The sequence below is a fragment of the Aptenodytes forsteri genome, unplaced genomic scaffold (assembly GCF_000699145.1).
Source record: "Aptenodytes forsteri isolate BGI_AS27 unplaced genomic scaffold, ASM69914v1 Scaffold217, whole genome shotgun sequence".
Taxonomy (NCBI): Eukaryota; Metazoa; Chordata; class Aves; order Sphenisciformes; family Spheniscidae; genus Aptenodytes; species Aptenodytes forsteri.
Window position 1 is genome coordinate 1,446,345 of NW_008796222.1, and position 13,732 is coordinate 1,460,076.

At 37.8% G+C, this 13,732-nt stretch overlaps 1 protein-coding gene across 1 annotated transcript in view; it reads left to right on the forward strand.

Annotated features, from left to right (window-relative positions):
- LOC103907073 (triadin-like) overlaps nt 1–13,732 on the forward strand; it is a 77,112-nt gene that overhangs the window by 52,978 nt on the left and 10,402 nt on the right. Inside the window, exons 6-7 of the mRNA XM_019474608.1 lie at nt 3,908–3,934; nt 10,620–10,667. Of these exons, the coding sequence (XP_019330153.1) occupies nt 3,908–3,934; nt 10,620–10,667 (75 nt within the window). The remainder of the gene's footprint in view (nt 1–3,907; nt 3,935–10,619; nt 10,668–13,732) is intronic.

Here is a 13,732-nt window from a genome sequence, read left to right on the forward strand (position 1 = left end):
TAACAAAAAAAAAAAAAAAAGAAAGAAAAAAAAAAAGACGTTGAGATCAAGCAATGATAACCTGTAACAAAAAGGGAAGATCTAGGTCTGAACTTTCCTGAAGCTTATGGCTCATGTAATGAAAGGTTTCAGTTCATTCCATTAAAATATCAGAGCAGGAATCCACCTGATATTTCATAACATGTCAGATTTCACCAGAAATGTTTGATGTCAAATTCTATCGTGTTTTTTTTTTTTTCTTTTCCCAGGGAAAGGATTTTATTTCGTATGCTTCTGGAAGTAAAACTATTATAAAAGAAGCTCTATAGAACTTCCTTAATGCTTGCAGTTTTGAAAAACAGGAAATAAAGCTAAATAAATCGAAAATTTTATACTTTGCAAAAACACTTGCTGAGTGTTGTTAATGTCATACTGTTCCCTGATCTCATGAGAGCTGAGAGATCTTAAAATGAGAGGGAAAAATAATTGCCTCAGAACCACTATAGTCAGAATTACATTTCCTTCAGTTTCCAGGAAGCAGTCCTGAGCAATAGCAAAACAGAAAACCCCATGAAACCAATCGCAATTCTCATTTTGCAGAATGACTCCTAAAATATCTATATGAAATTGGACACTCTGAAGAGCACTTGGGCTACACAAAACCAAAGCTGCAGCTGTTGTTATGATTAAGCTCATTGAGTCAGCCAAACTACTGAGTCCCAAACTTCTGTCCTCTCGCTTTGTGCTATCTTTCTCCTCCTTGACCTATACCAGGATTGCCACCCAAGGCATTATGCCATCAAGAAAATAGAAGATTTAGTCAGGCAATAAACTGTTTAATGCCAACTCACTCTCTAGCTCTATCACTTTTCCATATTGCTGAGAAAATCATATTCCTGGCTCATTGCTTTGACCACATCAATCTGCTTCATGACCATTTCCACTGAATCTCATGCCTCATCTACAATGTGACTATAAAGCACCTATCATATTTTAAATACATATGTTATATAATAAATACATTAAAATGTGCTTTATATAACAATATTAAAGCTGGGTCCCTGATCTCAGTCAACTAGTCTTGATGCTTTAAAGTGTACATTTTGGCTGAAAGATATTGCTTATGAAATTGTGATGAAATTTCATCAATATTTTTGGTAAAAACAGAAAAAAAATATTTTTTTCTAAGAACTCAGCAAAACTTTATTTTAGAAACTACATTTTGCTTTAAAATATTTATAAGCTGGCTCCTCAGATAGATTTAAAAAGTCAAAAATGAATATTTTATTTCAGATAGAACTACATGCGTTGCTCAATACTGGGAGTGGGAGTATGGAGCAATGACATATTTTGTTTAAAACTTAGCAATCGTGTGGGGGGGTCATATTTCAGATCAGCCTGTCCTTTCTAATATCAATTATTTTCATAGCTCTGTATGGAGTATACCTCTTTTAGATGTCCACTGTGCATTCAGTATTAATATTGATTATGAATTAATATTTAATGTTATATTACTCGTATTAAGGTTATTGATGAACATATTTAATTTTCTATTGGCAGGGTTTTTTTTTTTTTTTTTTTGCACACCACCGCGGCGGGGGGGTGTTGTTTTGATAAGCTTGCTTTTAGTGAGAGCACAACATTCACCATCACTTTGAACATGGAACTTTATATCTTGATTCTAGAGTGGAAACTGTTTAAACATTAATATTCTTCAACTATATACTACAGCATTAATACAAATATATCCTATAATAATTACGGAGAAAATATAATCATCAGATACTGGTAAGGAACAAACATGGGCAAATGGATGTATTTAATAGAGACTGTCTTTATTTTTTAATCAGTCAGCTCAGATACTCTTGAATTTAGGTAATGTGCCTGTGTGGATCCAAACCTGCACACCAGAACCTTTACACATGCTGTTTAAAAGCATCTGCAGACAGCAAAAGCTTATCTATATTTTTGCTACTGTGAACATCAGCCCTGGCTGGTAGATCATGCTCACTTTCTGAGAGACACATTCAGTCTCTCCCTCTTCTCTCTGGTAGGCCACCTACTCCTTCTCTGAGGGGGTTTTGAAGCACATGCTGGCAAGATGGAAAGAGCTGTTACAGAAACTACCATTAAAAATTTGTAAATCCCAGTCATAGTTTGCCAGAGGGTATAGGGTTTAGGTGGATGAAGCTTTTCAGCTTCAGGTCCCAGGACCTGTTTTGGTGATTAGTTGCTGTGGGTCATGGCTTCCCCCATGCTGTGTATTTGTGTAAAAGAGGTCAGGACCCCCTCCCCTTCTCCCATGGCTGTAGAGTGGCAGTGGCTGGACCAGATATTCTGCTTATTCTCCAGTATCTGGGAAGAAAGGCAAGGACCGTATCACAGATGTCCTGAGGCACATAGGGCTGATTCACAGGCCTCCATTTAGACCACCCTGAAGTAAAACTGCAGATATTTTAACCTGCATTGTTGCTAGAATTTCCTTTTAACACCTTATTGTAAGAGTTAAATTGGCGTCCATTATTAACAGCTAATCTGACTCTGTTTGTGCAGTGTGAAAACCGCTTGAAGAGACTGGTGACAACAATAAAGGTTTTATTTTGACATGCGGGAAAGTAGGGAAGGGCTCACCTGAACTGAGAGTCCAAAGGAATATGCCACATCCAACAGCCACTAGTAACATGAAAATGATTGTCCAGGGCAACGAAACAAAATATTACAAGAGAAAAGTGTACTTGTTTTTTTTCTTTTTCAGAACTACACAAGAAAGAAAAAATTATGGAAACTGGTGAATATTCTCCCCTTTTTATCTTGCTTTTCAATTGTCCTAATGTTTTAAATTAATTCATGTGAAAGTCAATATTTGGTTTTTGTTTGTTTGTTTTTACAGCCAAAACAGCAAAGAAAGGAATAAAAGTACCTGGTAAGACCTGTGAAAGACAGTAAGTTTTAGAGTCTCATTTATCTGGTTTGATTTTAGGTTGAGACAGGATTAGGTAAAGGGACAAAAAAAGTGAAGCCAGAGATAAAGATTTGTTGGTTTAATCAAAGATATTTCAGCAAATGAATGGCTGTGGAGCAGACATGCAGCCATTTGGTCTTCTGGAACTGAGAACTGATCAAATGTTGCTGAGAAGAACAATGATGAGGGTGAGAATTTTTTATTTCAGTACGTAAACATAAAGATTTTCAACTCCTTTTACAGCCAGGCTTGATGACTCATTCATCAGATGACTCTATTTTCTCAGATATAAATTCTGAGCAAAAAATACCTGCAGTAGAGAGTGAATTTATAGAAAAATGAATTTTTCCTTTTTTATTGCATAAAAACCTGTCACAGTGCTTCAGAATGAAGGTGTGAATAATGAGGAAAGAGAAATGTGGTAGTTCAATTAATTTGTATTTAGTTAATGCAATTATGAAGAATAATAAACAAATTAAACTGAAAAAAATACATGTTCAAGAAAGACTTTTGAAAGTGGATCTTCCCCTGTATCAATACTAGAAGAGTTCTGTGCTTTATTTTCAATAAACTAAAAAAAAAAAAAAAATTAACTTCCTCAAATTATTGAAGTTGTTTAAAGATTTCTATCTCATACCCTCCCCCTATGTTTGATATGTGCCTGTTTTATTCCTTCTCTCATCCTCGTTACTTGAAAATAGTGGAGCTATTGAAGCTCCATATATAACTTACCTATTGACCTTGTTCTCCATTGCTTTTAATCTGCAGGTTAATTAGTCATCTGCCACGAGACTATCCAAACAAACAACATATGTGTGTGTCAGTTTTCCTCTGCATAAAAAAATGAACGCCTGCTCTGCATAGATAGGTAGCATATTGACCAAGGGAAGAGGTGTTAGGAACAATCTTAATTTCTTTATGCATTTGCAAAACTTGTTTTCTGGAATGTTTTCTTTTATTTTACAGCATCTGTGGAAACTCTGAAGTCAAAAGGTGGGTAACTTTATTTGTTTTTAAAATTGAAATGGAAGAATGCACGTTGACTCTACTGTTAATGAAAAAGCTTCTTGTGACAAAACTGCTAACAGGTGTGACTTAAATAAAACAAAGTGGACCTTTTAAATTATAATGGCTCCTTCCTTGCAGCACCTCAAAACACCTCTAGAAGACAGGTGTCTTTTCCCCAAGTTGTCCATAGACTAACAAACTCTAATTCTCAACTATATCAAATTCAGTTTCTAACCCTAACTCAAACCATAAGGTTTTTGTGAAAGGCAGAAAGGAGAAGTAACCAATCTTCTATAGAGTCATGAGACAAAGAGTAATATTCCTCTTTTTGCCAGTCCAGCTGCAGCACAAACCCAGTGATTGAACAGTTGTTTTCTTTACTGAGTCCAGGAAGTTTTACAGTGAGGTTCAGTGAAACAGGTTTTTTTCTTCCTTTCATACAAGAATTGCCAATGTGAGAAGGTGGGAGGTGTGGGAGCATCAGTGCTTGCTCCAAAGGTTGCTCCTTTCCTGAAGGCACAGGGAACTGGGACGGGTGAGAAACCTCAAGGGTTTAAGTTTGAGCTGAGCAAATATTTAATTCTTCGTGTCAGTGTCTGACTTTTTACATATATACAATGCAAGGTACTAGCTCCAAATTGCCTTCAAGAACATTACAGGTGCCAGTTGTATCCTAGACGCAAATGGAAAATGGGATGGCAAGTTACAAACTGCACTTCACTCTCAGTCCATGTTTATTCATATCAATGACCATCTTGCTTTATAAACATTCCCTTTCAAACAAATGGGACTGCATGTATCAACTGCTCAGACTTGTGAATTGTGGTCTCCAAGCTGTCCACCACAAGTCAAAGGCAGGGAAATGAGAATTTCCAGGTTTTAATACCCTGATATCATTCAAGCATCTTCTTTTACTTTAGAGTTCATCTCTGAAGCCTCATTCACATTAACCAGTAAATATTGACACAAGTAATCAGGCTGAATTGCAAGGCAGTAGAGTGCTCTTCTGGAGCATGAGGAAGGGTTGCAGAATCACAGCTGTGGAGATTAATGTAAGGAAATCAGAGCTGATACATCATTCCCTTTATTGGATGTTTTTAAGTTCCCTGCTCCATGGGCTAAATTCATAATGCTATCATTGCTCTGCAGCTAATTGTATTGAGCAAAACAGAAACCAGAGTAATTTAGGTATTTATTCTCTTTGTACTCCCACCAGACAAAACAGAGAACCTAAAGGAAAAAAAAGTATGCTGAGTTAAGCTTTTGCATTTTTAGCAAATTCTACACAGCCAAAGCTGAAAATAAAGGTAGCCTTGCTGCTACGGGTGATTGAATAAAGCTTTCCACTATTGCTTGAAGCCTCTGAGCAAATCTTTTTGATACATTATTATTTCTTCTGTAACGCTGTACTAGGCATATGAAGTCAACATTTCAACATCTGTGAACCCATTTCTGCCAAGCCTGTGTCTGTCAGGGTCTGAAAAGAAGTGAAGCAGTTGTTTCTTGCAGAATTAAGTCCCTTTCTGCAAACCTGAAGTTTTCTTTGGCCACTACTGGGAAATGTTGTCATATACCTTTTGAAATTGTTATTTCCACTGATTATATTTACCCTTTTATTAAAAGTTATTTTGTTTCATTCACTTGTAAAGTTTACAAACAGAATTAGCAGGGTTTTTGAAAAAGCAGAGCTTTTACCTCTATGCTTTATTGCTGTGAGTAGCCTCAAATCTTTCTAGTGAATACCATGTTTCATATTTATTTAGATAAGAAGTAAACATTTGTATATGTAATAGGTCTTCATTGTGTCTTCAACATTTTGCAGGATGGAAGTGAACGCTTCCTTATAAGTTATTGAATTAAGGGGCATCTGAAAAAAATTTATAGGAAGTTCACAGTTCATTAAGGATAAATAGAAATTGTAGGTTTCTGTTATATAAAACAAGAATCATTCTGTTCTTTCTGTTGTCAAAAGAGCAGTCTCACAACTGAAAATATTGGTCTCAGCCATCTTAGTTTTACCATAGAATCAGCCTAATGTTGAACCCAAAATTATTCTCCAGTATTTAAGTAAATAACAACATTGTTTTAATCAGTCACCAATCCCTATTAAACAGAAATAGGTGATGTTAGCTCTGGAGTAATTGTCAATTTCTGAAAAATAACTTATTAACAACTGATCTAAATTTAACTTTATGTTGCTAGTTTTGAAACTCAAACATAGCCTCTACTCCAGGGGAAAAATGATATTTATATTGAAATGTTACAACTGTTCCTTTTGCCTCTTAGTAAGAAACACAAAGGAATGCTGCTATTTTCTTCTAAATATATTTTTTTACGATGACAGACAAATTCTAGTAGTCTTTAATAGCTATACCTTTCACTAAGTCTGAACAAAACCATTGCTTTTCAATCTGTATTTGTTCTTTATTGCTGTTCTTTACTTACTTATTTCCCATTTTTCTGCTATCACTCCATTTAGACTTAGCAGCTCTCTGGGTGCAATGTGGTTTCCAATATCCAGTAGCTGTTGGCAAATTTTAAAATTTTTAAGTATATTCATGGAAGACAAACAGTCCTGTTCTGAAAACAAGTGAGGCTTTTGATGAAATTCTCTTCTTTGGTAATTGAAAAAAATAATCTGCTGACATAGAAGGAGGTCTGGGCCATTCCCACTAGCTTGTACGTCTGATGAACTATCAAGCTCATATGAAGTTTTGTTGAATTTTCTCACAAAATGTTCTGTAATGCCACCGTGGCAGGGAATTTTTTTGTTTCTCCGTGTAACAGAACAGTTCCTAAATCATAACAGACACTTCTTAGGTTCACTATTTCTTGATATTAGTGATGTCACGATGAGGAGCTCTTGCCTCTGACCTCAGGGTTCAGTGAGTGAAGTGTTTGTTGTCTCCAGTCAGAATGATTTCTTTTAGCTTTCCTTCACACTGAGCAAACGTCTCAAAATAGCTTTAAAATCAGTGACATTTTGGAATGCATATTTCTGATATGGATGCTAGTTATGCAACCTGACTCTTTTGTGATAAAAATATTCTGACAAATTTGATTGTAGCCTACAACTATTGAGACTGCAGAAATATTTTACAGATTAATTGCTCTCCTGGCTACTTTCAGCACAAAACAGTGTCTGCTGAGCTCTTCCTCATTTGATTCCAAAGAACTCATGATGGAATCAGAGAAACAATGATTATAAAAACCATCCATTTGATCTACATTATGCCAAGTTGTCAAGAATTTTGCTGAGAAATGACAAAATGTAAAGGGGAGTCCAGACTCCATTTACTTCATCTACTTTTTTTAACTAGAATTTACTGAAAATATGGATTCCTGACAAATTTGCCTTTATGTGCATTCATTTTATTTTGTATTATTTCAGGCAGGGTTTTTTGGTGGTTTTGGTTGGTTTTCTGGGTTTTTTTTGTTGTTTTCTTTTTTTAAACGCCTGATATTCTGCTGAGGAGAAAATTATAATACATCCATGTTACTTAAGTCATATGGCTAAAGGATCAGCTTTTCAAATCGGGAACACTTGCAATGGGACCATTTTTTACAAAGAGATCATCTTTCAGGCTATCACTCAAAAGTGGCAATAACTTTGAAAATGCTGAGTGGAGGGGATGAAATCTTGAGCTAGTCAGAAAAATTGTCCCTGTTCTACTACAAACAAACCAAAACCGACTCTGTGTGTGCAGGCTTTCTATGTATACAGACTTTTAAAGTGACACCTATAACCTTGATGATAAAAGACCTCTCAGCATCATCAAAGTAGCTCACACCTCCCTTCTCAAAAAACAAAGGGAATAATGCAATGTCCTGTTTGTCCTTCCAGATACTGCTCTGCCATGTCCAGATGATGCTACTTGGCAGTTCCCAAAAGTTACTAAAGCTCTGATCTGTCTCAGCAAGTTCTTCTTTACAAACACTCACTCACAGAAGCATTGTAGCATTACTGAATGCACTAATAGGCAGAATACTATTAATAGTACTGGTTGTTACTTTTAAATAGCAGCCTCAACGCTTCTCAAAGATGGCTGGTTCCTTCATCGTAACTGCACTCGTGGTCTACCACCACCACAAGAATTTGATGACTCTAAATACCTGATCTTCTCAGAAAGCTGTATTGCTCTTCTATCCTGCAGTTCAGTATCCAGAAAATACTTTTAATTTTTATTCCATTAGTATTCTGGTTTTCAGAAATTAAACAAATGAAAACTGCTTTAGTTTTAGCTAAAAAGGATAAACATGCTTTGGAGGAAACAACAGTTCTCAAGAATTCATTTTACTCTTATCGTAGCTGCTTTTGCAGCTTTAGACATTAAAAATACATTTTGGAATGCATATGGAAGTGGTTTCTGGTGCCCCTTTTCATACCCTTTTTTCCATATTAAAATAAGCTTATTCTTCAAGATGCTGACCACTTCAGCAAAATTTTTTGAAGCACTGTGATATTGGTTTGCTCAGTGGCAGGGTTCAATGCCCAGATTCATCTAGGCATGTAGGTATCTAGTATATTGCTGATTTAAGTAGCCCTGATGATCTGGGCCTAAGTAACATGGATGTTAATAGCAGAGATCTACAATAAATATGAAGGGACTTTGCTCCTCTTTGGCTTTCTCTATGACAAGCAACACAAATGCAAAGTTAGGTACTTGGATAGAAACGAAGTACTCACTTTTTTTTTTTCCCTGTGGATCCAGTCAGTCATCCTTTCAGCCTGGACTTGATTTTCAGGCAAACTGAAGATTATCTTCAATAAAATAAGTTACCTGAGGTAACTGAGGCGCAGAGGTGCAATATTTCACTGTTTTCATGGAGCTTGCTCACAAACACCTGCTCACCCCACAGCATCCTGGGATAAACAAGAGCAAGTGGCAAGGGAGTGATTGATGTGTGTGAGTTGGTCCATCCCACTCAATGTGAAGCAGTTCATCTGTCCATACCTGACATTTCACTGAACCTCAGGAAAGGTTTTCTGCTGGGAACACAAGATCCTTCTTTTGGCCTCCGGCCCACTTGCAGACATTGCAGACAGGCCATAGCTTACTAACTCATTTGGCCTGCTTGGGCCATCATGCCCAGCAGCTTCAGAAGGCTTCCCTGCTGCCTGGGCTGCAAGTCCAGCCCCAGTGGGGCCACCAGGACATCCCTCCAAGAACAGCGAGCACACCTGGAGGCACTTCGCAGGTCCTTTGAATTCCCTGAATTTCTCAGCATAAATAATGGTAACAGAACATGACCCTCAGTATTTACCTTGGCTCCAAAAGCCAAGCTCTTAATTTACAACTGTGATTTGCTGTAATAAAACATTGTGTTGAAATTATTTCTGTGCTTGACAGGTTGAAATAACAAGCTGAGGGGATGTTATGTGCTGATAACTCTGTAGCTGCAAAGACATTTCTGTACTTATCAGTCATTTGATGTAAATTAATTTTCACCATCTGCTTTATATCCTGCCATTTATGCTGATTGTTTATTCTTTGCACTACTTTTAAACTAGGCAATGACAGTGAAGCTTATTTTCTTAGTGATGCTTTTTTTGTCTCAAACACTGTAAGAGGATACCTTTTTTAAATTAAAGCAAGTCTTCTCATTCAGCATAATAGTTATAAATTATGGCTACAAAAGCTTGGTTTTAAAAAAGTGAAGTGTTGGCAGTGCCATTTACAGCTAAACAAATATGTTTACATATTTGCAAGACTTAACCCTGAATAATTCAATTAGATGAGAAAATATATATGTTGTCCTAAATATATTCAGTAATCTACAGGAAATCTTGTACATTGCCAAACCTGCCATGTAAATTGTCAGAAACTATAAAAGATACCCATATTTATGTAAGTTTCCTAAGAGAGCAAAGTCTGGAGGAATTCCTTCCTGCACCTCCTCCTCTTAGATTATTTAATCCTTAGCATGGAGCCATGAACAGATAATCTCTGTCCCTTGTCTCTCAAGCTGTGCAAATCAATTTAGGAACTGTGCAAGCTAAAGCTTGCGAATAATCAGTTGGATATGTCCAGACATCCTGACCTGGGTTGTTACAACTGCTTCCCCTGGCATCAGTAAATGTCTAGCAGCCCTGCTGCACAAGGGGTTTGGCTCACTCTTCTCTCTTGCACGCAGAAATCGCAGTATTCACAAGGACTAAGTTAGGTGTCTGTAACATACAGTCTAACTGTGGCCCACTATCCTCTTTGAGACTAACTACACGCTTAAAATTTAGGCTATGTGGAAGTATTTTGCTGTGTCAGGGATGCAGAGCGGAGGTTTCTGCTGGTGCAAACAGAAAACCACACTCGCATGGGGAACCCTTACATGGGTGGCAAAGTAGAGACCTTCTGGCTTTGCTTTCTCCTCCGTTATGCGATATGCCCTGCAGTTTAGCCTCTGTTGCACCTGAGATCTAGAAGACAATGCTGCTATTTATTTTCTGAAAGAAAAAATTTCCCTGTTTGCTTTTCCTCTTTTCTTTTTAAGATAGATAGGTAAAAAATTCTTATTATGTAGTCATATATCAGGGGAAAAAAGGTATATCATGGTTGCAAATCTTTTAAATCATTTGCCTCAAAGTAATCTGTAAGCATTTAAGAAAAGCTTTGTCGGTTGGAGCAAGACTTCTGAGTAGAAATCTTACTTAAACCTTATCTTTGTTTTGCAGCAGTACCTGAAAAGAAGGAAGAAAAAGCAACAAAGGCAGCAGAGCAAGGTGAAAAGAAAACAAAGCATGCTGGCATTATCTCTCTTAAAAGACAATGTCACAGAAACAAAAACCTCAGATTCAGACAGCTGGGTGACAGCAACCTTTAAATCTATTGCTCTGATTTGCCAGGGCTCTGCTGTGTTTATCAGAGCAACAGGGAATTTCCACCAGGAAACTGGCTTTGTCCCACTTCCACAAAACTGCAACCCCCACAAAAGCTTCAGGTGAACAGACCGCCTGCTTCAGCTTAAAGGTCCTGTGCTGGGACTTTGTGTCTCACAGGTCCTCTGAGAGGCATCCTGCCCCTGTAGCCTGGGCAGGGATCAGCCTTCACTGTTCAGTCTTAGAGAGTGACTTGCAATGAGGTAAAGGGGCAGAGGGCCCCTAACATCAGCTGAGCTGCCTTTCTTATCCCAAATGAAACATTAGCCCCATGAAGAGCCATGAAGGTCCACTGCACAGAAACTCAAAAGCTCTTGAGACCAGAACTTGTAGACGTCGGTAGCAAAAAGCTTAGGATTGGTATGGATGAGGCATGAACAGGAATGTCTGGGAGTGGGAACACCAGAAGAAGAAAGGATACAAGAACCGCACGTGTTGATGGCACATAGTTCAGAAGATCACAAAGTCTACATAATGTTTCCCAAGCCAACCAGAGCAGGAACACCAAGAGACAGTCTACACCCAGGCTAAAGCAAAACTCAAGTGATGATTGTGAACATAAAAAGAAAAGGATTGGAGCCTTAAAGCATCTAGATAAAGATGTGCCTTTTCCCATTATGTGCACTTATATTTATTATTATTGCTACTTTCAGCATTATATCCTGCATACTTGCTTCTTGTACACTTGTTAAAAGCAATCCAAACTTTTTTAGGTTAGTATGGTAAGGAGCAAAGTAGTAAAAGACTGGCGTAAATACCCAAAGCTTATCAGCCCTGGCTTCCTCTATATAATACACATCCTAATCTATTGTGTTTTGTTACTAACTGTCTACCAAGGTGATTTTTGTTTTTACTCATGCTTAAATTGACATTTAAAGCCCTGATAATGAGTTTGGTATTTTCAGTCTTGTCATATTGGAGTTTTTCCAAACTTGCCAGTAACCTTTAGAATAAGGTATAAGACATATTTACTAATGTAGCTTTGGTCTGTTGAGCTATTATCCCTTTCTTTTCTCCAGTTTCTCAGCTTTAGCTTTACTCATCATTACTCCAGCCAGCGCAGGCACCCTGCAGCAGCTGTCAGCAGCTTGTTAGCTGTCATAGAAAATGTTATTATTAGGTGGGCCTTGGCCTAGATTTCAGTCATTGTTAGTCTGGGTATCTCCACACCATTTTCCATTGCTGTACAAGTGCTTCCCCAGCCATCTGCACTGCTTCCCCTCTGTTTGGCTATCTCATGCAGCAGTGAGGTGGTGTTTGCTGTAAGATTTGTCCCTTCTACAATGTGCCACCGTTAGATGGGACTTTATCTGCAAAATATTTTAACTCTGCCATAAAGAGTACAGACTGAGCAGTACAAACCATAGTTTCACATGGTTGTCATTGAGCAGGGATTTCCAAACCATTGCTTGTGATCCCCAGGGAGCTCAAAAGGGGGACAAACTGTTTCCCATGACAGCAGTCAGCAACGGCAGCAGTATCTCCCCATGCCAGCAGCCATCTAGTTTCCGCAAGTCAGAGGAATAAGAGCAACATGTAATGTCTATCACAACTATTTCTGCAGATTCTTCCAAGCACTGGCAGCAGCTCAGTTCCTCTGCTGCACAGAAGAAAACATCAACAGTTTCAGACAGCAATTGCCTCTGCTTCTCATTTCTGCACCCTAGATGTACGGAGCTACTGCCAACACATTGATCACTCAAAGCCAAATGAGCCAAGAAAACTTTCAGGAAGTTTTTTGAATATTAGCATGTACTTATATTTCTCATGGAAGAGAAAAAAAATAAGAAGATGGAAGCAGCTCTGAGTTATGTTTTGAGTTAAGAGAAAACTATACCTAATTCACTGATCCCAGGTATCTGGGGAAAAATGAGGACTCTCTTTCTTAATCAGGAAAGTATGAATGTACCAGGAAATAGTTTTTAAACTGAAAGGGATTTTTGAGCCTTTTAGACTGAGAAATGAAATAATTTGCTCTGCTAGCTATTGTACACCAGGATACATGTCAAAAAGTAGACAGACTGACCTGGTCAAAACTAGGACTTCTGATTTAAGAAAAACTTGCAGAAAAATTTTGAGTGTTGGCAGCTCTGTTTGTTTAGCGATCAGGACATAGTTTTGTTGTTTCAAACCTGAAGGTTTTAGTGATCAAACATGTTATTGCAGCTTTGACCTCAAACCCCTATGGTCTGGAAATGGGCTGAAAGGTTGTAACAACATTTCAGTTCACTAATCTTTTATTAGTAGTAAAGCAAAGTTGCATGTAACATTTTCAATTGTTAAAAGGAGAGCAAGAAGGCAGAGAACTACTAGAAGTGTCTGGAAAAAGACAGCGCTTTAACTCTTTGCCCTATTTGTTTGAAAGATTACACGAGCAAGTGTCAGATGGTTGCCAGGGAGTTACTACCTGTTATTAAGATAACTGAGAATTAATACTTAAAAGAAATGAGGAAAAGGCAAAGATTTTTTCTTGTGATATTCAATAGTACTAACAAAGGAGTTAATTACCATCAGTTAAAGCAGGTCATATGAGGCTGGTTTTTTTTTTTCTATGCTCTGGTTGCACATCTGCAAGGTACTAGGTGGGAAACATGAACTTTTTTCACATACACTGTCAAGCAACAATGGAGTGGAAATCACTTTCAAGGTATTTGAGATGTTGTGGCAGTCCAGTGAAGTTCCCACTGACTGGAAAAGGGGAAACATAACCCCCATTTTTAAAAAGGGAAAAAAGGAAGACCCGGGGAACTACAGGCCAGTCAGTCTCACGTCTGTGCCTGGGAAGATCATGGAACAGATCCCCCTGGAAGCTATGCTAAGGCACATGGAGGACAGGAAGGTGATTTGAGACAGCCAGCATGGCTTCATCAAGGGCAACTCCTGCCTGACCAACCTAGTGGCCTTCTATG